This window comes from Lepidochelys olivacea (genome assembly GCF_965140295.1).
Source record: "Lepidochelys olivacea isolate rLepOli2 genome assembly, chromosome: 4".
NCBI lineage: Eukaryota > Metazoa > Chordata > Testudines > Cheloniidae > Lepidochelys > Lepidochelys olivacea.
In genome coordinates this window covers 30,093,732-30,118,331 of record NC_140414.1, presented here as the reverse complement: position 1 = coordinate 30,118,331, position 24,600 = coordinate 30,093,732, and the positions used below count along the sequence as shown (strand labels likewise).

The 24,600-nt window shown below is 41.9% G+C and overlaps 2 protein-coding genes across 9 annotated transcripts in view; one reads left to right on the top strand and one right to left on the bottom strand.

Annotated features, from left to right (window-relative positions):
* HPGDS (hematopoietic prostaglandin D synthase) overlaps window positions 1–4,213 on the top strand; it is a 70,756-nt gene extending 66,543 nt beyond the window's left edge. For both annotated transcript variants that reach the window (XM_084627488.1, XM_084627487.1), the window contains exons 5-6: window positions 2,969–3,067; window positions 3,976–4,213. In XM_084627488.1, coding sequence (XP_084483614.1) covers window positions 2,969–3,067; window positions 3,976–4,140 — 264 coding nt within the window. In that variant the 3' untranslated portion in view covers window positions 4,141–4,213. The remainder of the gene's footprint in view (window positions 1–2,968; window positions 3,068–3,975) is intronic.
* Window positions 4,214–9,195: 4,982 nt separating this feature from the next.
* SMARCAD1 (SNF2 related chromatin remodeling ATPase with DExD box 1) overlaps window positions 9,196–24,600 on the bottom strand; it is a 77,926-nt gene continuing 62,521 nt past the window's right edge. For 5 of the 7 annotated variants that reach the window (XM_084626031.1, XM_084626029.1, XM_084626028.1 and 2 more), the window contains 12 exons: window positions 23,328–23,387; window positions 23,052–23,127; window positions 20,258–20,393; window positions 19,146–19,283; window positions 18,700–18,795; window positions 16,347–16,464; window positions 16,021–16,142; window positions 14,691–14,879; window positions 13,334–13,452; window positions 12,317–12,499; window positions 10,550–10,659; window positions 9,196–9,726 (listed from right to left, as the gene is read on the bottom strand). In XM_084626031.1, the coding sequence (XP_084482157.1) occupies window positions 9,665–9,726; window positions 10,550–10,659; window positions 12,317–12,499; window positions 13,334–13,452; window positions 14,691–14,879; window positions 16,021–16,142; window positions 16,347–16,464; window positions 18,700–18,795; window positions 19,146–19,283; window positions 20,258–20,393; window positions 23,052–23,127; window positions 23,328–23,387 (1,409 nt within the window). In that variant the 3' untranslated portion in view covers window positions 9,196–9,664. The remainder of the gene's footprint in view (window positions 9,727–10,549; window positions 10,660–12,316; window positions 12,500–13,333; window positions 13,453–14,690; window positions 14,880–16,020; window positions 16,143–16,346; window positions 16,465–18,699; window positions 18,796–19,145; window positions 19,284–20,257; window positions 20,394–23,051; window positions 23,128–23,327; window positions 23,388–24,600) is intronic. The other 2 variants (XM_084626033.1, XM_084626034.1) reach the window with 2 other exon arrangements.

The window sequence follows — 24,600 nt, the reverse complement described above, 5'->3', positions numbered from 1 at the left end:
TTGAACTGACTTCACAGCCTATCATTGTGAAAATGGGGAAAAATACAAAAGGCCAGCAGACAGCATGAATAGGGGAAATATGTAAGGTTTTCAGTTGACCAGACGAAGATGTTACTATCAGATAATTGTTTATTGTGCTACATCAGATCAAGTTCAGGTAGCAAGTAATGTAAAAGAAACATTTTTGTTTTGCTATTAGATGGGCGATGGGGAATGGATCACTTGATGATTACCTGTTCTGTTCATTCCCTCTGGGGCACCTGGCATTGGTCACTGTCAGAAGACAGGATACTGGGCTCGATGGAGCTTTGGTCTGACCCAATACGGCCATTCTAATGTTATTTAGCCATTTGGGTGCAATATTGTACTTGATGGTTTATACATGGTATCTGATGTTGTTTGCATTAGGTGGTTAGTCTGGGACTTGGGAGGCTCACTTCCTTGTTCCACTCCTACTTCCCATGTGATGTTGGGCCAGCCATTTTGTGTCTCTGTCCCTAAGTTCCCCAGATGGGGATAATACTACCTCGCAGGGGTGTTGAGAGAAGAACCATATTAAAAGACACTATAGCAATGGGGGTCATATAAAACACCTAAGATAAAACTTTAAAATCAGTAAAACTAGATGATGGTGGTCACATAGTGGCTGGCCCAGTGAACGAAGTCGGTCCAGTGCCCTTGTGCCAGGACAGGTGCTCCCGTTTGGCCAATTAAAAGGGCAAGGCAGTACCTGGGGGCTAGAAAGGCTCAGTGATTCAGAGTGGATTGAGTCAGTCAGGAGATGAAAACTTCCAGAAACTGACTGATGAGTTCCAAGAAGCAGCAAGAGAGCAGCAAGAGCAAAGGGATTTGCTATCTGGCATCTTCAAGCCAGACAGCCAGTGCCACACTGTTTAAAGTAAGAGGAGCAGAGAAGGGGCTTTCCACTGACATCTTCAGGGTCCAAGAGCTGGACTCAGAGGAATGGTGACAGGGCTGGAGAAGTGAGGGGGGGTTCTAAAGAGCATCTTCCAGCATAAAGGCTGTGCAGGTTCTCGCTGGAAAGTGTAGGATTTTAAGGACTATATGTATGGGGCTTGACAGACTATGTTTTGGGACTTTTGTTATGAGCTGATTTATACTACGCTTTGTAAGGAACTGGCTCCCAGGGGAAGTAGTATTTAAGCAGAAGAGCCTGAAGTTGAGTCCTTTGGGTTACCTGAGAGAGGAAACTGAGGCAGACATGCTTGTTGCGCTGTGGCCTGTTGCATGAGGGTGCTCCAGGTGGGGTCATTGTACGACAATCACACACTTTGTTGCTTATGTAGTCTGAGTACACCCTGCTGTGCATACCAGAATGAATACGATTATGCTCATTGATACAGAGAACATTCCCTGCAACGTTGGAATTAAGCAGATGTGGTTTTCAGAAGTTATTGCATTACACACAGAGAAATACCAGTGAGTTGCGTGTAAGGCCTTGCTTTGCTTGGCCAAAAAATCTTTAAACAAAGCAGTAAAGAATTCTCACCCCAGTAACACATCTTATTTGATATACTATGCAAGAAGAACTCTAAATAGAACGTACGTAATAGTTAACTCTTATTTTTCTTATAGATTCATTGTTCTAAACAGCAGGAATGGCGCATAACCATTCCATGCATGTCTCTACACCAGCCCAAGCTTTTATTATTTTAAAGCAGTGATATTCAGACTGGGGCTTGCAAGCTGCCAGTGGGTCTTTTGTGCGTTTCTTGCGGCTCTTTGCAGCACACGATATTAAAACACTGATTTAATTAACCTAAGTTATTAGCCAGTCAGGATGCTTTTACTATGTTATTAACCAATTGTAGTTGATAAAATAATAATACTTGGGCAATCATTTTGCTGTGAGAATAATACATATCTCTCACACACACACACACACGGGTCTTTTGGGTAATGTTGGTTGCTAATTTGGCTCCTGAACCACTGAAATCTGAGTATCACGGTTTTAAACACTACCAATATCAGCAATGAAAATTGTTCAAGGCTACCATATAAGGAGTGAATGAAAATATTAGTTTGGGGGCAGGGTGGAACAAATAAGAGGAGACATGAGGGACATAAAATGATTGGTATGGGGAAGGTTTATCTAGGAAGTTTTAGGCCCCATTACTGTGGTATGGAAATATCCAATTAAACTTGTTTTTAAATGATAAAGGAGATTTTTTTTACCCAACATCATTAACTTGTGGGACATTGCACACAAGATATTATCATAACATAGAGCTTAGTAGGGTTCAAGAAAAGATTAGACATTTATGAGAATATCCACCGATATATTAACATAACATTCAAAAGGGATATAAACCTGCATGCTTTACGTAATAAACCAACTATTAGCAGGAAGAGAACTTCACTTACAAACAGGTTATTCCAAAAATGGTCCATTGCAGTTTCTTGCACCTTCTTCTGCAGCGGCTGGTGTTGGCCAAAGGCAGATGACTAGACCTAGCTGGACCAGCGGCTCAGCCCATCTAACTTGCTGATCCGACGTCAAAGGAAAAGCTTCTGTGAAATCACCGAGTTGTTGGTTTGATGTCAAGGTGCAGGTCTTGCAAGTCAGTGGAGGGTTCACACCTCTTCTCTAGGTGTCTGGTATCAAGACAGAGGACTCACTGAGGCTTGTTAGGCTCATTAGCATCAGACCAAAGAAAAGGACATTGTGCAAAAATGCCCTTTTCAACATCAATATATCAGGCAGCTCCTCAGTTAGCTTTAATGAATAGTGCAGTGCCCACTTGCACGCTCAAAAGAGGTACAACTACTCAATCATTTTGCCAGTAAATATTTTTCCGGCCCCATTCATCAGATCAAATGACTCCATTGTAATGAAGTTTTCCAAGCCCTTATTTATGCTATATTTTTGGTTTCATAGAACAGTGCACTCAAGAAATAGAAGGATCAAATTTGACCACCCTCTCCACTGACATGTGCTTTTTTGCAGCAACAGATATTTAATGACCTCCTCACGAATACAGCTCCTGGACTACTACGAGATTTGGAAAGTTTCTTAGGGGATCAGAAGTGGCTGGTTGGGAAGACTGTGAGTATCTTCTTTTCCCTCTTCCAAATCCAGTTATCATTGTAGCAAAGTAACTGGAGGAAATTAAACAATTTTCACCTTCGCAGCTAGAGATCTGAGAAACATCCTTTGTTGTGTGTTGGTTTTAATTCTTTGCTTTTCTTCCTAACACCCTTTCAGGCTCCGACTACCCTCACAATTTCAGGCCCACAGGCCTGGACTCATGTTTGCTGAACCAGTTTTGAACCAAACCATTTTAAACACTGCTGGTCAGCGTGGCTGGACCTAACCTATGTTTGAACTGAGTTAAAAATGATTCCAGCTTTGCTTAAAAGCCTCAGGGTTTGACACTAGACATTTCAAAAGTCAATTTGCATAGATTGATCCTGTCCATCCTGCTGACCAAAGCCACATATAAAAAGAATATAAATTGAACTGGTTTACAACCACATTTTAAAATCAGTTCAGCAAACATGATTTCTAAACAGTTTAGGCTAATATCCTTGTCTACAGCTAAATCAAGTCAGTTGGATCAAGTTACAACGTGGTTAAAAATTTATCGCATGGATAGGATTTAAACATATCACCTTACGCTAAAAGCAGTTGATTGTAACCTCATCAGGGGATAACTTCTGTAACTGTAGATCGAAGAAAAGGAGTACTTGTGGCTCCTTAGAGACTAATAGTCGCTAAGGTGCCACAAGTACTCCTTTTCTTTTTGCGAATACAGACTAACACGGCTGCTACGCTGAAACCTGTAGATCATTTAAACAAGATATAGCTGGCTAACGTAGGAGGGGCCAACCCATATTTAAAGTGTGGTTCTCTATCCTCATTTTGGATCGACCAAGTCTTTGATGTTAATAGGTCTGCTATTTGATTGTGTATACTAATTGAGTAATTTTGTTTTACCCTTTCATTTTCACCAGGTAACCTGGGCTGATTTCTACTGGGATGTGTGCAGTACTACACTTCTGTTCCTTAAGCCTGACCTAACAGACAACTACCCGAAACTTTTGGCTCTGAAAGAGAGAGTACAAGCACTTCCTGCTATTACAGCCTGGATTCAGCAAAGACCAAAGACTACGTTGTAGATCCGCTTTTCTTGTTTAGAAGAACGTGTATATTAAATTAAACACAGTTATAATTGATTATAAAATGGAATAAAACCACACCAGACTGTGTATTTTTTCTCTCTGACTATAGTATGGAAATTTATACTAAGAATGCATTTCAATACATGTTTAAGCGTGTAATGATTATTTACGATATCTCAGTGACTGATCATGCTTTTCACTGTAGAAAAGCAACTTGATCAGCATGGTAGAGCGGGAATGCTGTGGTGAGTTTGGAGACTACCAGCACTTTACATCACTTCCCCCACCCCATGTTCAAAGATTTAAAATACAGCAATTCTGAAACTCATCAGTCCAATTCTGCTTTCACTGCACTTTCCAGAGAAACATGTTGGGGAGGGGGAAGAGACAATGGAGGAAAGTTTCATGAACAGAAATTGTCTTGACAGTACTATTCCACATCTTTATGATTATCTCAATGCGAGCGGTAGTAAAACTAGTTCAGAGAGGGAGGAAAGGGAAGAGACATAGGGCAAAACAGAACACCAGTGTGGGTGGGGAAAACTGCACGAACCCAGATCCCTGTGGGTTCTGTTCAAACGTGCTGTTGTGTCGGTAGGTAAAACTGGTTACTCTTTAAAAGGCAGCCAACTTTACCTCTCTGCTCCCACAGGAGAAACTCACACACAATGCTGCAAGAGGAAGCTGCAGCAGGCAAGATTTTGTGGAGCACTGGCTTGCACCAACAGACACGTCTCACCTCAAGGGCACACCATGTACCTATCTGATGAGTGGGGGAAGTGGAGCTATAAAAGGAAGGGCAAAGCAGGAAGTAGAGAGAGGAGCCAGCAAAAGAATGGAAAAAATAAGGGAAACAAGTTATAGAGAGAGAGGGAGAAGAAAAAAAGATAGAAAAGCTGAAGACAGACAGACACAATAAGATGGCAACAATCACTGTGAAGAAGGGGGCACACCCATTTGTCAGTCCAACCCAAGATGGGGCTCCAACAGAAGCTGTGAAACGCTGATATGCACAATGCCTTTTACGTGGCACTTGTCAAAGATGAGTTATATACTCATTCTACAGATGCGGAAACAGAGATATAAGTTAAATTACTTACCTGAGGTGACACTTTGAGCATTCGGCAGAGTGGAGAACAGAATCCATACCTTTTGACATTCAATCCCCTGCTCTAACCCGACACCCCGTTTGTTCTAACTAGCCCCAATAACTTTTCTGAAGTTAACTACAGGACTAATTATCCCTCCATGTTCTCCCAGTTTAATATTGCAGGCCACAGGATCCTCAGTATGTTTATTTATAACATCCACAGAAAAACCACTCACTAACTTCATAGTATTGAACAAAAAACAGATGCAACAAAAACTACAATTTTGAGCCTGTCTAAAGCTGTCTGACTCAAAAGGCAGTATTAAGTAAACTGAAGAGATAAGTAAAGACAAGCATGAAAGCAAGTTTTATTTCTCCCACATTTCAGCTGTGGCACCAAACTGGACGAGAGCTCAATTCTCCTTCAAAACTTAAATCTTTCCTCAGCACCTGTTCACCATTTATTCTGGAATCTGGTAAATTAGATTAAAGTAACTACCTTGGAGAGGTCCTAGAGATTCCTTAATCTAGTTTGTGCTTTCGATGACTACAGACTGGGGAGCCAGCTCCTCCAGAGAAAGCCCCATTTGTTCTACTTCTGTACTCCCACTCCAGTCTTCTCCTGGACAACGTGAAGCTCAGTTTTTTCTTTCAGCGGCAGGGTTTGTGTTCTTGTTTAATTCAAAGACTAAAGGAAAAACGCAGTAGGTGTGTCAGAGCAGGGCAGGACCACCCTTTCTATTGCAGGCAAGAAACAAGCCATACACCTACTTCAGTTTCCTCTTCAGCCACCCATACAAAGGAATATTGTCTTTATTAGCAGCAAATCACAGATTCAAACCCTTTTAGTCATATAAAGCATCACAGTTCCCTTGCAGTCAACACAAGAACACCAAAAAACCTGCAAAACAATTGACCCCAAGTAAAACAAGGCTATAACCCAGCAGGTCTTGAATACCATTAGGAGGTCACTATCCCTGGTCACTAACCTGAGAGTCACAAACCACTCTGTCACAGTTACATCATCCCTGTTCCAGGGCTTCACTCTCCAGGTCTCCTACCCGTGAGTTCAAAGAACTGTTTCTCTCCCCCAAGGGGCTACAGGACAAGACAAGTCAGCTTTCCCACAAGAAGCTCCCTACAGAATTTAATTCCCCCAGGCCTTCCTTGCTTAGGGGAACCTTCTCCTGGGCTCCTCTTGAAGCCCACCACTCCAGGTCATCTGCCAAAAGGCTCCCTGTAGTGTTACACTTTCCAGACCTCCTTGCCTGCGAGTGCTAACCCTGCCCTCCAGGGCATCCCTCTGAAGTCAACCCTTACTTCTGGGCTGAGCTTATACGGACCATGCTGGTTCTTCCCCTCATTCCTAGGGGCCACTGCACCAGCCTTCCTTCAATTTGGCAGGGTCCTTCAGCAGTTTCCTTTGAACTTATCACCAGCAGCTCACAGTTACTGCTCTCCTTGAGCTTTCTTGCAGCTCTTTCCCTCAGGCAATTCTCTGCTGCTTTTTGACTCTCTTCTTCTCCAGCCTCTCATCTGCTCTTTACTGTCTTCTTCCAAGTGCCTTCTCTAAGGTCCAACCGGGAGGCAGCTGGTGCACTGCATCCTGCTTCCTCAGGCTAGCTACCCATACACACATCCAGGAGGTCAGATGGGATTGTACTTGGGTGGCTAGCCCAAGCCACTGTTGATGCAGCTGCAGCTAAATGGCTGTTTTTAGCATTCTACCCTGAGCAGAGGTTATCATGTGTATGTCTCACCTGAGCTAGAAATCACACCTCCCAGCTGTTGTGTAGACATAGAATCATAGAATATCAGGGTTGGAAGGGACCCCAGAAGGTCATCTAGTCCAACCCCCTGCTCGAAGCAGGACCAATTCCCAGTTAAATCATCCCAGCCAGGGCTTTGTCAAGCATGACCTTAAAAACCTCTAAGGAAGGAGATTCTACCACCTCCCTAGGTAACGCATTCCAGTGTTTCACCAGCCTCTTAGTGAAAAAGTTTTTCCTAATATCCAATCTAAACCTCCCCCACTGCAACTTGAGACCATTACTCCTCGTTCTGTCATCTGCTACCATTGAGAACAGTCTAGAGCCATCCTCTTTGGAACCCCCTTTCAGGTAGTTGAAAGCAGCTATCAAATCCCCCCTCATTCTTCTCTTCTGCAGGCTAAACAATCCCAGCTCCCTCAGCCTCTCCTCATAAGTCATGTGTTCCAGACCCCTAATCATTTTTGTTGCCCTTCGCTGGACTCTCTCCAATTTATCCACATCCTTCTTGTAGTGTGGGGCCCAAAACTGGACACAGTACTCCAGATGAGGCCTCACCAATGTCGAATAGAGGGGAACGATCACGTCCCTCGATCTGCTCGCTATGCCCCTACTTATACATCCCAAAATGCCATTGGCCTTCTTGGCAACAAGGGCACACTGCTGACTCATATCCAGCTTCTCGTCCACTGTCACCCTTAGGTCCTTTTCTGCAGAACTGCTGCCTAGCCATTGGGTCCCTAGTCTGTAGCGGTGCATTGGATTCTTCCATCCTAAGTGCAGGACCCTGCATTTATCCTTATTGAACCTCATCAGATTTCTTTTGGCCCAATCCTCCAATTTGTCTAGGTCCTTCTGTATCCTATCCCTCCCCTCCAGCGTATCTACCACTCCTCCCAGTTTAGTATCATCCGCAAATTTGCTGAGAGTGCAATCCACACCATCCTCCAGATCATTTATGAAGATATTGAACAAAACCGGCCCCAGGACCGACCCTTGGGGCACTCCACTTGACACCGGCTGCCAACTAGACATGGAGCCATTGATCACTACCCGTTGAGCTTCGCGAACCAGCTGAGCGGCGGCGAACCAGCTGAGCAGCAGGGGACAGCAGAGCAGCTCACAGCAGGAGTTTGCCTGGGACTGGTAAGTATCCGAGTGTGTGTTCGTTTGCTTGCTGAGGAAGCATCCGAGTGTGTGTTTGCTGGGAGGGCAGTGTGAGAGCCTGAGTGAGTGTCTGATTGGCTGCTAGCCTGCAGGGGGCGGGCATTAGGGTGTCTGTTTGTTTGCATCAGGGAAGCCTGGCTGTTTAAAAATAGCCAGAGCTTCGCGAACCAGCTGAGCGGTGGCGAACCAGCTGAGCAGCTCACAGCAGGAGTTTGCCTGGGAGTTCGCCTGGAGTGAGCCCAGTGAGGCTTACGTCTTGCAAACTGCTCTGAGGAAGCTCATAGTAGGAAGGTGATATGGAAGGGGGGGGTTCAGCTGTTGTGACCTGCACTGGATGTACCCTTATAGACTAGTTAATGAACCAGAGTAATTATAAGGCAGGACTAAAAATTAAGAGAGTTTGGATCAAAATGCTAGAAGTTTCCCGAGACATGGAGAGGTCAATGGAGGTAAAGTCCAGCCCCAACTGCAGCAAGGAAGCAAGTGAGGTGGTTGGGGCTGCATAACATTTGTATAGCCTTCTCCAAAAAGCACTGTTTTCCAGAAGGTTCCCAAAGTTTAGAGTCATCTTAGATGCCACTTCAAAGAAAGAAACTTATGCTTGTAATCCTGTTAGGATTCCTCTCTTCTCCTTACCTTGGTTTTTGATTTCTCTTGTGCCCTGTCCCTAATTAAATCTTTGCCTTACATGCTTCTTTTTACACAGTGAGTTGTCCCACTGAAATGAACAGAACTACCCAGTACTCTCAGTGCATAAAGTCTTTACAGGATCAGGGCCTTAGGCTGAAAGCTCTATAGGGCAGGAACCCAATATTTACATCCATATTTCTCAGCACAGTTCTGAGTGCAGTACAAATGAAATACTACCAATATTTGATTAAGCAAAGAGTAGTTAAAGTAGAATATCTGAACTAGTTTGAAAGCTGCTTCTTTTTATTTTGTTCCTACCGATAAAGTGGAACATTGTTTCAAATAAAAGACGACCCTGGTCATCTAGACAATTTTATTTGAACAAGTCGATACAAAAACAGTACGGTACTTCAAATGAACAAAAACAAGCATAAACAGACATGAGCATTGTCAAATAAGGCACATGTAAAAAAAATCTACACACATTATCCAGTGAAACAGACAGTTCTTATATATATTTGGGAGGTAGAAATAATTACAAAAATACTGACAAATCTTAAGCATTAGCAGATCTGGTAAAGTGATCACTAACTAGGTCCCCATTTTTAAAACTGCTTTGTAAAATATGGATTATTCAACATTTTATGCACTACGTATGTGTGTGGCATTTACACATTTTGTTTTCAAGCATCTGGAGAATTCTATCAGTGTTAAAAATCTTCAATACCATGAGAAATACAGTAAAGGAATTACAAAAAGTTATAAATGTTCATAAAACTTATGGTCACCAGTTACGTCAAAGTCCATGGGTGTACCACATTGCCTTTTTCTCGCCAGTGAAATCCACAGCTATGTTATTTACATTTTACAGACCTAATGAAGCTTTTAATAATGTGGCTATATCTGCTGGAATGGTCCCTTCTTCTCCTGCAGAATAAAAGCAAAGCATTAGTGCTGCATTAATGAAAACATTTCACACGAATAAATCCTGTTCATCCAAGCAGTAAGGCTCTGTCTAGTTTTACACTTCAACAAGAAGTCCCTCCCCCTTGACTTGACTGTAGCTCTTTCAATGTGTACAACACCATTGGGTTTTCACTACTAAATTAATCAACTGTAATCATCCACCATGCCCAGAGTATTCAGAGGCAAGCTGGACTTACATTCCACAGCACAGCCCCTGCATTTGTGTTATTCCAGTAGTGAGTTCTGGGGCAGCTTCAAGTGATATAAAAATTAAGGTTTTTATTGAATTAACTAGGAAAGCGAATATAATCAGTACAGTACATCTGGTGGCATTTTTAATATTAATTTCTATTTTACATAAGTGCATTGCAGAAGTTAAGAGAAAGCTAGGTGACAATGCAACAGGGGACACGGGAAGCAGTTTGGATTTTCAACACCAAGGACTCAGTTTTCAGAGTAAAATTGCACTTTAAGGAGAAGTAGCAAATTTATTTAGTTCTATATAGAGCAGGGGTTCTCAAACTGGGGGTCAGGACCCCTCAGGGGGTCGAGAGCTTAGTACATAGGGGGTCGCAAGCTGTCAGCGTCTACCCCAAACCCCATTTTGCCTCCAGCATTTATAATGGTGCTAAATAGATAAAAAAGTGTTTTTAATTCATAAGGGGGGGTCGCACTCCAAGGCTTGCTGTGTGAAAGGGGTCCCCAGTACAAAAGTTTGGGAACCACTGATATCGAGAACAGCTATGAAGCATGACATCAACTAATATGAGTAATAAAGACTTACCTAAATCTACTGCAGTCATATCTTGCTCTAGCTTCAACTTCTGCTGACTGATTTTGAGCATAGATTCCTCAATAGTCCCTTTGCTGATTAGCTTTATGACTTGTACTTCTCTGAAACACAAAAAAGAGGATTAAGTCCTTTGTATCATTACTGTGAATTCAGAATTACTTGCTCCTTTCCACAATTTGGAGCTATTTAGCCTGATACTTCCCAGAAAGTTGTCATGCCTACCCAAGGCCTGCCAAAATCAAACTCTCTCAAATTAGTGCAATCACTTCCTCACTTCACTTCTTTTCTCACTTACAAGGGACAGGAGGTGCCCAAGGGGGTGGTTTGCAAATGAGTACAAAACAAATCTGGTCTATTTCTTGTTTTGATACACTCCATCTATCTTTTACATCTTTGGCTGGCAGCAGACGGTGCAGAAGGACTGCATGCCATCCACATCTCACGGCTGCTCGGCAGAAGATGGTACAATAGGACTGCTAGCCATCCTCATCTCTTGCCTGCCCGGTAGAAGATGATGCAATAGGACTCCTAGCAATCCGTATCACCTGCCTGCTCACCATAAGATGGTTCAATAGGACTGACTGCAGGACTAAAGAGAATGACCTGATCAAGTCACTCCAAATTTAGTCCCTGTGCCCGTGTCTGCCCAGGCACTCCTGATCGACCTCACAGAGGTGACCAGGAGCATCTCGGACATGATGATGACTGCTACCAGTCCTACTGTACTGTTTGCTGCCACAAGGCAATGGGTTGCTGCTACTGTGTAGCAATGCAGTACCACGTCTGCCAGCACCCAGGAGACATACGGTGACTGTTACCTGAGCGGGCTCCATGCTTGCCGTGATATGGCGTCTGCACAGGTAACCCAGGAAAAAAGGCACGAAACGACTGTCTGCTGCTGCTTTCACGGAGGGAGGGAGGGAACGGGGGCCTCACGACATGTACCCAGAACCACCCGCGGCAATGTTTTAGCCCCATCAGGCATTGGGATCTCAACCCAGAATTCCAATGGGCAGCGGAGACTGTGGGATAGCTACCCACAGTGCAACACTCCGGAAGTCGACGCTTGCCTCGGTACTGTGGAAGCGCTCCGCCGAGTTAATGCACTTAGAGCATTTTCTGTGCGGGGACACACACTCGAATATATAAAACCGATTTCTAAAAAAACGACTTCTATAAATTCGACCTAATTTCGTAGTGTAGACATACCCTGACAGTCCTTCCACCATATCCTCAGTCTTTCATGGCCTTTCTTGCTGCCATCTTTCTCCCATACTTTCTTTGCTGATTGCTCTTCTCCGATTCTTATCGCACATACAACCCACCTCAAACATGCATTCTCCGCTTATCCAAGTCCCAGTTCATCTTCCCTCTAATTTCTTCCATGTGCACTCTGTCTACCCTCCGCTTGCCTGCCACTCTCCTCAGCACGTTATTTTCTAAGACACCGGACACTGGCTAGAACGCGGGATTTGGGATCCATGCACGGTACCGCGTTAACCGTGTTGTAGCGCGGACCATGTTAAAATGACTTCCAATTAAAGTAATTAAATTTGGGATTCACGGCTGCGACCTCTTCATATGCGATTTAGCACTGTGTAGACGCGTGTTCTAGTGAGAGTCTGGTGTACCTTCATTCTCTTTTCTTCCATCTCCCTAATATCCACCATCTCCAAACTATAGAGCAGGCAGAGACAAACACACGCCGCATACAAATCTTCCTTCAGTTTGCTTGTGTAATATTAATTAAAAACTTACCTGGTCTGACCTACTCTATGGCATCGATCTTCTGCTTGCTTGTCATTGTAAGGGTTGCAGTCAATGTCATGAAGAATGACAATATTGGCTGAAGTCAAATTTATTCCTAGGCCACCAGCTTTGGTCGAAAGCAGGAATACAAAAATACCCATGTCTGTATTGAATTCATCTATCAGATGTATCCTACAAAATTGAAGCATACACAAATCATGCCTTGTGAAAAACAATTTCGTTAATTACAATAGCTGTTTTCCAGACAGAGTAATGGGGGGTGGGAGGGAGAAATCAACATGTAAGCAAAGCAGTTAGGATGGAGAGAGATATCTTTTCAGTTCCACGTTTTTAATATAAATACATCCCGCCCCCGCCAATTTACACGTGAAAATACATTACTCCCAAGAGCCTCACATCCTAATCACTATCAGATGGCTAAAGAGGGTCTTAAGGAGGAGAAAATTGAGTGAAGAGAGGTTAGTGGCCTTCCAAACCAGCTCAGAAGGGCACTCTACAAATAGGTGGTGACAGAAGAAAAAGTAGAGAAGATTGTGGAAGAAGCCAAGGAGGGCATTGACTGGCATCCGTGGGAGAGTGGAGAGGACGATGCTTAAAGAAACAAAGGGAAGATACGAAAGAGGAGAATATCAGGGGACCAGCCGGTGAAGACAAGAAACTCAAATTTGGTTTAGTGGAGAAAGGAGAGCCAGGTGGAGGGACTGGGAGGTCTACACTCAAAAGTTAAGTCAATCCAGCTATGTCACTCAGGGGTGTGAAAAATCAACATCCCTGAGCAACCTCGTTAAACAACCCCCCCATGTAGATAGTGCTAGGCTGACGGAACAACTTTTCCGTCAATCTAGCTACCACCTCTTCAGGAGAAGGTGGATTAACTACATGATGGGAGAACCCCTCCCATTGCTGTAGTGAGTATCTACACTTGAAATTCTCAACTTTGTGGGAAAAACAACGGCACATCTGCATTAACTTACTCCCTCCTCATGCAAAGAAAGTTTCACTTACCTTTCAGAAATCTGTGTCTTCCCATCCAGCCTAATATATCGGTGCTGTTGCTGTTTTAGGAGAACTTCTAAAATGTCCAGCATCATAGTAAACTGGCTAAACAATACAACTCTATCACCCTGGGGAAGGAGGAAAAGAAGTCAGATAGGGAAGACATTAATTACATAAATGTTTTATTAGAAACTCACTTATTTGCACTTTACATTTGGGCCTAAATTTTCCAACTTCGATGCCTAGATCAGCCACCAAAATCCATATTTAGGTACTTTTATTTTAGTGGTCTACTTTCAATCAGAGGTGGGGTGTTTAGCATCCCAGAATAACAGTTCACTTTTATTTAGGTGCCAAAACATATATTTAGAATACTAACTTTAGGCATCCAAATTTGAACATTTACGTAATTTGGGCACTAGCAGTTAAATACAGTAAAATCTCTTATTGATGCAACTGCAAACACACAAAACCCCCCACAAGTAATACTTTTACTAAAATAGATTTATTTTTCAATGGTTTTCCTTGCAACAGGCAAGAGACGTAGCCTTGCTGGTCATTACTGTCTGAGGCACCTGTACAAATGCCTAAAGTAATGAACATCATAATCTTGTCTTTGTAATCCACCATCATCTTCGCCCCCTCCTTCCTAACTCTGCTTGAGCCAACATGCAAAAAACAGCCGAGTGACCACAATGGCAGAGGTGGCGGCTTGAGCTAGCCGCCCGAGTACAATGCCACCCAACAACATGGGTACATACTTGGGCAGGTAGTCCAACCTGTCACTCGTGCCACCATGGCCACGCTGCTATATTTAGTGTGTTAGCTCGAGTGGAGCTAGCACAAGTATGTCTACCCATGCTAGGAATTACACCACCCAGTTGCTGTGGAGACATACCTTCAGAGACTATGGTAGTGTCCCAGGATGAATATTCTAGTTATTGGAGACAACAGGGAAAAACATTTAGTTTTCCCTAAACTTTAAATATTATTTTTGCACAGTTTTACACACACTAGAATATCAAATCCCATTTATTAGTACAAAAGGTAAAAAACAGCTTTTTCAGAAAAGCAATAGGATTCATTACTGTTAGCACTGAACACTGAGCAACCCTAAACACACTTGTTTGAACACTTTTGCAGGACTGCCATTTCCACTATCAAATCAACTGCATGTGAGACACGGAACAGCACTACAGTTCTATCAAATAGGTGCCACAAAGTCATAAGATATCCTGTAATATTCTATAGAAAAATCCAGTTAGCATGTAAAAGCTGCTTGTTAATAGGGATTCAGTAAATCAGTGGTAAACAAAGTTGTGAACAGCAGAAGACATTTAATCTAGAATACTCTTTTAGTACAAACCTTGTCTTTAAGGTCAGAGAGGATGCGCTCTAGTGTTCTAAATTTTCCGGAATCCAAAATGGTATCCATCTCTAACTTAAAGTCACTGACACTAGCATACTGTTTACAAAGCAAATGCAGCTCAAAATCTGTCATCACAGACATATCTTCGAAGATGAGGTCAGGATTGGCATCACAATGCGTGGGTTCCTAAAAGTAAAAAAGGTAACAAAGTGAATATAATGCATTCCACTGTAGGCATATTTATACTTCCCTTAAGAGCCAGTAAGACTACGCAACTACAGTTGCATCCAATATTTTTGCAGACAACAAAAGCACCAGAAACTAGGCCTGTGCGCACACACTAATTTGGGTCATAGGGGTCTAATGCAAAATTAACTCTGCAAGTTCTGTTTATGGGAGAGGGTGGAGGATTGATGTCTGTCATCTGGGGTAAGATTCTACAGAAGCTTGAATTATGAAGAACTACTGGGGAGACTTTTTACTTCACTAGCTACCAACCACACACCCTCAAACCTTTTATCCCTATGTCAGATCTTTTCCCTTAAGAAATACTCCTTCCTGGGGAGTCCAATCCCTGGATGAGTGGTAGAAAACATGGGAAGCCCTGCCCAGGTCGTAGTGCGGGTAGAGGGATGTCATGCCTGGGCACGAAGAGGAAAGGAAAAGAGCCATAGCTAAAAAATGGGAAGGGGAGACTGGGGGGTGGTGGAGAAGAGACAAACTACATCACCACCCATCTGGAGTCCCCCCTCATTGGCTCCAGGTGCAGCGGACACGTGCACATTAAAAACTGGTTACATTTATACTTTTATTCAGGAGCCTATTATATTTTCAGATGGGTTCTTAACTTTTTTGTTTTAGAAAGAGATCTAATCCAAAACACAGTGCGAGTTAATCAAAGCCAAATTAGGAAAAGGACAGTTCATGTACATATGCTTTCCCCACTTCGGTTCTCCACAGCCCGCATTTGGTGACCTTCAGGAAATGCTGGCAGACCCAACTGTTCTCCCAAGCTTTTCATGTATGAAGGAGAAGGGTCAATTTAGAAAATGAGGTGGCTGACGAAAAGTGGTCTAATGTGGGGCCAGAAATGTCTTCTCCTAAGCAAGTCTTCTTAGAGCTGATCTGGAAGTTTATTTTCAAATTTTAAAATGCCTGCATTGCAATCTGGGCATTGGATAGATGCAACTGGAAAAAATCTAATGAAATCAAGTTTCACAAATATGTACTTCTAATCAAGCGATTGGCACCCAAACATCTTCATTCGAGATCTTGAAAAGAAGAATGCAGAGAAGTTACAGTACGTTTGTGAATCCTATGAGCTTACCTTGAGCATAAGCGTTGACATCATCTTCAGTTTGTCCGCTGTGTAATACTGGCGGTGTAAGAGAGGATGATTTGCCATTTTTCTAAGCTGCATCATGACATTGCCCATTTCTGAGTTTTTCTCTATGGCCAAAAAAAATATTGCAATCATTTCCACACATTTGATTTAATGAAATAAAAAAATTAAACATTTAATCTATGCAACTATGACTTGAGGTTTCTAAAATCTAATATGTTTATTTTTAATAAGCATTTGATGTTTCCACAAATCAAAAATTAGTACAATTTAAGAGACAGTTTGGGAAAAACAACCAGACCCTCACATACCCTGGCTGTCAAAAGATTTCTTTAGTTTGTTGAAGAGATCATAGTACAGCTGTTCCTGTTTCTCTGACATATCACACAACTCAATAAGATCTTTTTTTGGGGGTAGTTGTTTAAGGACCTGATGAGACAAGATAAACATTTCAAGTGAATAACCATTACTATGAATGGTTTGAAATTGTGCATTGCCCACAAGGTGAACTGCAACAATGTGTATTTAAGAGCAACTCTTTAGGGGCCTGATACCAGACCATTAAAAATCATTCAGTCTTTTCACTGACCAAAGTGGACTTCGGATAGACTGCAAAGTTAAAGAACTATTTTTAAAAATATTTGGAAAGTATTTTCCTACTTATCAGACAAATCTCTGCTTAGGGTTCCTTGATTAACTAAAACAACAAGGAGTCTGGTGGAACCTTAAAGACTAAGATTTATTTGGGCATAAGCTCTCATGGGTAAAACACCACTTCCTCAGATGCATGGAGTGAAAATTACAGATGCAAACATCATATAATGACACATGAAGGTATGGGAGTTACCTCACAAGTGGAGAACCAGTGCTGACAGGGCCCGTTCGATCAAGCTGGATATAGTCCACTCCCAGTAACAGATGAGGTGGTGTCAATTCCAGGAGAGGCAAAGCTGCTTTTGTAATGAGCCAGCCACTCCCAGTCCCTATTCAAGCCCAAATTAATGGTGTTAAATTTGCAAATGAATTTTAGTTCTGCTGTTTCTCTTTGAAGTCTGTTCTGAAGTGTTTTTGTTCAAGTACAGCTACTTTCAAATCTGTTACAGAATGTCCAGGAAGATTCAAGTGTTCTCCTACTGGCTTTTGTATGTTACCATTCCTGATGTCCATTTATTCTTTTACATAGGGACTGTCCGGTTTGGCCAACGTATATGGCAGAGGGGCACTGCTGGCACATGATGGCCTATATAACATTAGTAGATGCACAGGTGAATGAGCCTCTGATGATGTGGTTGGGTCCTCTGATGGTGTTGCTAGAAGTCTTTAAGGTGCCACCAGACTCCTTGTTGTTTTTGTGGACACAGACTAACATGGCTACCCCCTGATAATTGATTAACTATTAACAGATGACACTAAGCAGTGAAGGGAGCACATTAACAAACAGGGAAAGAAGAAACCTCAGCAAGGTAAGTTGCAGTGGGGGAGGTTTAGGTTGGATATTAGGAAAAACTTTTTCACTAGGAGGGTGGTGAAACACTGGAACGTGTTACCTAGGGAGGTGGTAGAATCTCCTTCCTTAGAAGTTTTTAAGGTCAGGCTTGACAAAGCCCTGGCTGGGATGATTTAATTGGGGATTGGTCCTGCTTTGAGCAGGGGATTGGACTAGATGACCTCCTGAGGTCCCTTCCAACCCTGATATTCTATGATTCTATAAGGATTAAATTTCTACCCTTCAGAATGCTAATGCTGTTAAAATTTGTTCAATTCTTACATGCAGGCAATTCTAGATGGAAGGGGCCAGTGACAAGCTACTTCTATCAGGGACAGAACCAAGCACTCTAATAGTCTTTGGGTTCTTAAACAGAACAAAAAAGGCCTTGAGGACCCCAAGATACTTTAAATCCACAGTTGCAGCTATACCGTATACATGCAGTTAATCTTTTGATTAAAACGATGTTACTGTGAAGCAAAATAGCACTTTGTGATAAGTGAGGCCACTCATTTGGTGGCTACAGCTTAACAGTACAGCAAATCTCAGAGATGCCATCAGGACAATCACTTACAATGCTGTAAACAGAAAGAGGCAGGAAACAATAAGCACCAGAAGCAGTATGGGCAAAAAGTAAAGTAAAGTTCTAACAGGAATAGAAGAGTAACTCATGGAAGAAGAAAAGTAGCTCAAGCCTCATTTTTTTGGGGTGGGGTGACTGGGAAGGAGTTGTAGATTTCTGGTGATGAAGAAAAGTGGACTGATTGGGTCTAAGGTATGGGACAGAGGCTCAAGAAAATCGCACCCAACCCTTACAGGTTCTTGCATATACTATAAGAATTTTCAATGCCTTCACTGCTATTACGTTTCCTAAAATTGAGTTCTCAATGTTTTACATTACAAAAATAAAAATGTTTCATATCCATTGAGGGAGATGAGTTGGGTGAGGTAATATTTTTTATTGGACCATCTTCTGTTCATGGAGTGGGGATAAGCTTTCAAGCTTCACAGAGTGACCTGACAAAAAGCTCTCTGAAGCTCGAAAGCTTGTCCTCTCCACCAACAGAAGCTGGTCCAATAAAGATATACCTCACCCACCTGTCTTCCATATCCTGGGACCAATACGGCTACAACATCACTTCATATTCATTAGCATAGCTGCAAGTAAACAGATTTACCTCATCCTTTACTCTTCTCAAGATAAATGGCTTTATGATCTGCTTCGCATGAGCGATCCTCTCCTTTTCATATATACTGTGTTCTTCAGCAGCTTTCTAAGAAAAATATGAGAAAAAATGTAAAGTTGTATAACGTGAAAACTCTCAACTCTATTAATACCATTATTATTACTTAGTTTGTCTCTCAGGTTGGAGCATGCAATCACCCAGGAGCCAGAGAGGGGAAAACGTGCCCTCCTTTGGTCTCATGTAACCAAAATTTACAAGAGTTTTGGGACACCGAGATACAATACAATCTCACCCATTTGGTTTAGTCTGTTTGGATGTGATGTTTTCAAGGGTGTACCAAGGTCCCGTAACAGGTTAATAACTAAACCAAACCTTATAAAAAAGGAGTATTACAGCAATGAAAGTATGCTTTTGAAATAAGTATTTTTACTGCTTACTGTTTTTGAAGAGAACATCCTCCGGATTTCACTGGTGCTACCACTGAACATGTGTGGCATGACAAAATTCAACAGAGACATTAATTCCAACAGGTTATTTTGAACTGGAGTTCCTGTTAGCAGCAGACGATTCTTTGCCTATTTGACCAACATGAAAAAAGTCACAAAAACAACACAACATGACTACCAGAGCAATCATCATTTCCCTTCTAAAGAATAGCTTAGGCAACTTTTTGTGCTGAAAAAGTCAAAGAAGACAGGAATTTAGCATTCAGTTCTATCCCTTTTTCCAACCATATATTTCATGTCCACAATATGCATCAAATAGACTAGTTTCCAGTGATGTTAGCTTCTTAACAAAATAAGCAGAGCATGCCACGTGGAAATTTTCACCATGGCCCAACCTAGTAACATGCCTCAAGTTTTCTGAATGGATGATCTGTCTTACAGTCACATTTTGCTTCTTCTACAAGAAATGCTGGGTAGACTGGAACTTTTTGAAAGGGTTAAGTTGGAAATTTACCTCATGAGATTTGCTGTATACCTTTCTTCTGTTCAAGTCAATTGTAGTTGAAAAGTGAAACCTGAAATCCTCATGTTTCTTCCTCCCCCAACTTTAAACCATGGCATGTTTTCAAAGAGTTTAACAAACAGCTCATCAGCAACATACCTCTTACAAAGTCATAATTTGTATGATTTATATTAACCAGAGTAGTAAACCCTTCATACACACCCAACTACCCTATCATTTTGGCACAATCTCTTTTCTATAGTTTGAGAACTACTTACAGGTGGTCATTGCATCTTAGACAATTTATATTTCAGTAATACTTTGAAATCAAGCAAAATCTAAAATTTAACTACTACCTTAGAAAGATCCTGTAAGAATAAGATGCTTTATATTTAGTTGGGAAATATATCTCCATTTACAGTTACCAAAGTAGGAACCAGTTCTATATGCAGACTGGCATTTAGTTGCATGCAATCGTGTTCCTAAATTTGAAACATACAACGCCTTATATTAAAGATTTTATTTCTTGTTTCAGCCCAGAATTTCATCACGCCCCCACGAGTAAATGGAGGGTAGGACTACTTGAAAAAAAATCCCTTACGTTAATTGTCATTAGGTGCTGGTAGCGTACAGAACCCATGTTCTTCAACATGTGACCCTCATCAAAGATTGCATAATTAAGCTTCAGCCGGCGAAACAGACTACGGTCATCTGCACTGCTAATTGCGGAGTTATACCTATCAGAGGAATATATAATAAGTGACTGTTTAATACCTCCATTAACATAGGGTATACTGCAATTTAAACTCAGTTAAATTATAAGCCCTAAAAGTATGACATAACAGACATTTAAACAAAATGATAATGTCCCAATAAGCAGTATCTTTGAAAGAGACCAACCAGAACAGTTTGGAGTTGACAATTACAGAATACCAAAAAAGAAGCTGATATTCTCCATAATCAATTCTCAATATAGAACTTCAATATCTACTACGGGGTGGGCAAACTACCGCCTGCGGGCCATGTCCGGACCTTTTAATTTGGCCCTCAAGCTCCCGCCAGGGAGCGGGGTCAGGGACTTGCCCCGCTCCACGCTCCAGCCAGCAAGCGGAGTCAGGGGCTTTCCGTGAGGCTCCTGGAAGTAGCGCCATGTTCCCCCTCTGGCTCCTATGTGTATGGGCAGCCAGGACCAGGGCCAGATGCAGCCCCCACCCCAAGTGCCACCCCCCACAGTTCCCACTGGCCGGGAACCGTGGCCAATGGGAGCTGCAGGGGCGGCGGCTGTGGACAAGGCGGAATGCAGAGCTGCCCAGCATTGCGCCTCTGCATAGGAGCTGGGGGGGGGGAGGGCGCGGTGGCATGCCGCTGCTTCTGGGAGCTGCAGGGGCGGTGTCTGCGGATGGGGCAGCGCACAGAACTGCCTGGCCGTGCCAGAGCTGGAGGGGAAACATGCTGCTGCTGCCTCCGGTAAGTGCCGTCTGAAGCCTGCACTCCTGAGCCCCCCTCCCCACCCCTCCATCCCCTGCCCCAGCCTTAGCCCTCATGCCCATCCTGCCCTCTGAACGCCTTGGTCCCAACCCCCAATTTGTGAGCATTCATGGCCTGCCATACAGTTTCTATATCCAGATGTGGCCCTCAGGTCAAAAAGTTTGCCCACCCCCGGTCTACTACATTCTGAGCAAAATCCTTACGGCCATCAAAATTCTGTGAGGGTGCAATACACAGATTTCTTGACTCAAAAAATTCACGTTACTTTGTTAAATGTTTTCTCTCATTTTTAAAAACAGGACTATTACATTTCTGAGGTTTTAAACTCAGTCTTCACTGAGAATGTTTCAAGGCGTAAAAAGTTGTTTGAGAGAACCAAGTTATGCATATTTACAAATTACTGAGTATGTGCAGAGGTTTAAGTTTTAAACATGCACTTAAAGAGGTGCAGTGTGCCTGTGAACTTAGGCACAGATTCTAGGAGTTAAACTAATTCCAAACAGGTTGAATGACTCCTTCCCATCTCCAACAGCACAAGGGACAACTGGTCCTGCATTTGCACATTTCTCCATCTAGTTAGGGGATGGTCCCATGGTCCTGTCCGACACCAAAACCTCTGTCCTGCATCAATCAACCAGCTCCAATTTAGATCTGGTGAGCAGGCCTCACCTTTAACTCTTCGTTCCTAAGGTGAGTGACTGATAGGTGTCTTTCTGAGGAAGAGGAAGTGGGAGCAGAAAGAAGTAATCCGGAAAGCAGTCACAAAGGAAGAAGGGAGAATGAAGGATAATGGGAGTGAAAGGCCCTTTAGTTTAAGGAAAGGAAAACCTAACCAGCTAAAAATCTGAAAGTATAAAGTCAAGTCAATGGCAGAATCAAACAAAAAATAGAAAAAAAAAAAAAAAGAAAAGGAGTACTTGTGGCACCTTAGAGACTAACCAATTTAAGTACTCCTTTTCTTTTTGCGAATACAGACTAACACGGCTGTTACTCTGAAACCTGTCCAAAAAGAGAGAGAGAGAGAGAGAGAGAGAAGCAGAAAACCTGAGATCAAAAAATATTTAATGGAAAATTTAGTGCAAAAATATTGAAGGCAAGGCACATTCTTGTTTGATTTTAACCATCTGGGGGCACATTTCTGCAGAATGAAGGAACTTGAGAGCCACAAATGAGGACAGACACATAAGCCTCAATATTTTTTTTATAGAGATGGGATAAATGATGTAAAGACCAAAGCAAGTTATGTTTGCATTTTGCAAATTTTGAGTATCTGTCCCTGTGTATTTGCAAGGGGCACAGGAAGGACTTTGGGACACAATAATACTGGTGACTTTCGGGTACAGTTGCCTTTTTTCCATTTGTTACAGAACATAACTTGGTACTGGCAAATTACAGAGGAACGTGAGCTTCCTTCCCCCACAGCCCTCCATACAGTTTCGCACCCCGATGTGGCCCTCAGGCCAAAAAGTTTGGCCATCCCCGCTACATGATGTTGATATCCAGTATCACAATAGTCCAAGTTTGTGAGCTTCTTCCACCTATCTTGAGCTACCAGTGATGGTGGCATTCTTTGTGTAGCTCCTAGTGCTCTTGGTTGTATTCTAAATTCTTCCTTCTGTCTTGCCTGAAGGCAGAGAAAGCAGTAGAAGCTTCTACCAGTACCATGCTGTGGGTCAGAGTGGTTTTACATCTCTACCACAAAAAAGGTGTTAAGCTTTGACAATGGCCATCTGAACAGTAAGACTGAAAAAAATCAACTGACAGTACTTTCTGCTGACTCAAACTCCTTGTTTGAGAGCTGAAATATGAGTCTATATTCAAGAAGTTGATGATGCTCAATACCACTAGAGGTCAGTAGAGCAACGTTTTTATTTCATTTACTGGTTTCTTTTAATTACAGTACTTACGTGGTCACAATCACATTGAAATTTACAACTTTATTATTAATGTCAATTCTGAGTTGCTTACGATCCTCTTGGGATCCTACAGGAAGAAAAAAATAGATACATTAGTACAATATTTTCTGTGCATTAACTATCTGTATTTAAACTATTAGCCTGAAAATTCTGTTCAATGTCTATTTCATGTTCTATTATGTGGCACAGGCAGCCTACCACATTATCAGCTTAGCCTTAAAACTAATGTTTTTGCTTCTGTATTTTCAAGACTAATAGATTTCTTACCATAATAAAAAAGGACATCAAGAGCAGGACACCACAGATTAACCTCTCTTATCCAGTTATCTGTAAAAGATTATTAGAAAGCAATATATGAATCTTATATAAACTAATACACTTTGCAACACATTTTAGCCTTCTTCAACACTAGACTAAAAATCAGTTAAAAATCAAATGAAATTATGCTGAAGCAAAAATGTGATATTGTTTTATGATTTCTGTGTTATAAAATCTTACAATGTTAAAAATGGCTGACAAAGATGCTAAATATTTCCCACGTTCACTGGAAGCTAATATATATAGGAGCTTGAGGATTAAGAAAAGATCAGGTTTTTTACAAAATTAAAAGAAACATCTTTAAAGAGGATTTTCATTATTCCTGTACAGCTCACTTTTTAGACATAAATTTACGAGGACTCTATTTTTTTCTGCTCATTAACATCGTGTTTGAGATAAAACAGTATTAGTTAAAACTCAACTTCCCGGGGCAGAATACTCAGACTCTGGGCTGAATGGACATTTATTTCTCTAAAAAATTTATTTCTAGAGACCTTTATTTACAAGAGCCTCATAACAAAACTTGATGCGGGAATTGGAAAAGGGATCAAAATTCTTTCACATCTACATTCAAGTCCAGGCAGATAATGATCAAAAGTTGTTGCCAACAGTCTTACTGAGTCAAACTGACATCGGTGGTTTTATGTGACACATGGGTTGGTCTCAATGGACAGATGCCTATGGCCTCCTAAAAGGGACCTTTGGGACAGGATGGAGGCATCTTGACAACACAGCTATAGATACCTTGCCTTTGCCCTCCCTATACTGTACCTGTTTTTTGGCTAAGGACTACAATCTCTAGAGCGATCAATTCGGCACCTTTCACAAGTCTTTAAAAATCACTTAAAAAAATCCAAGAAAGAAGATTTTTCACTGTACATCTTTCAGGTGTAAAGAAAAGATATCCTTTTAATTATTGGAATAAATGGACTCAACTGTAAAAATGCACATTTAAATGAAGTTATTTTAGACAAGCAAGAAGGTCTAAATTAAAATAGAGACAAGCTGGGTGAGGTAATATCTTTTACTGGCCAATTTCTGTTGGTGAAAAAAACAAGCTATTTAGCTGCACAATACCATAAATTAAAATAGGCACTTTAAAACCTGGAAGTTATAAACTATTCTATTTAAACATCAGCTAGGAAGTTATCCAATGATAAATCCTGCCTATGGGTCATCAAAGCAAACAAGTTGTTAAAAAATTCCACAAAATTGTTTTACA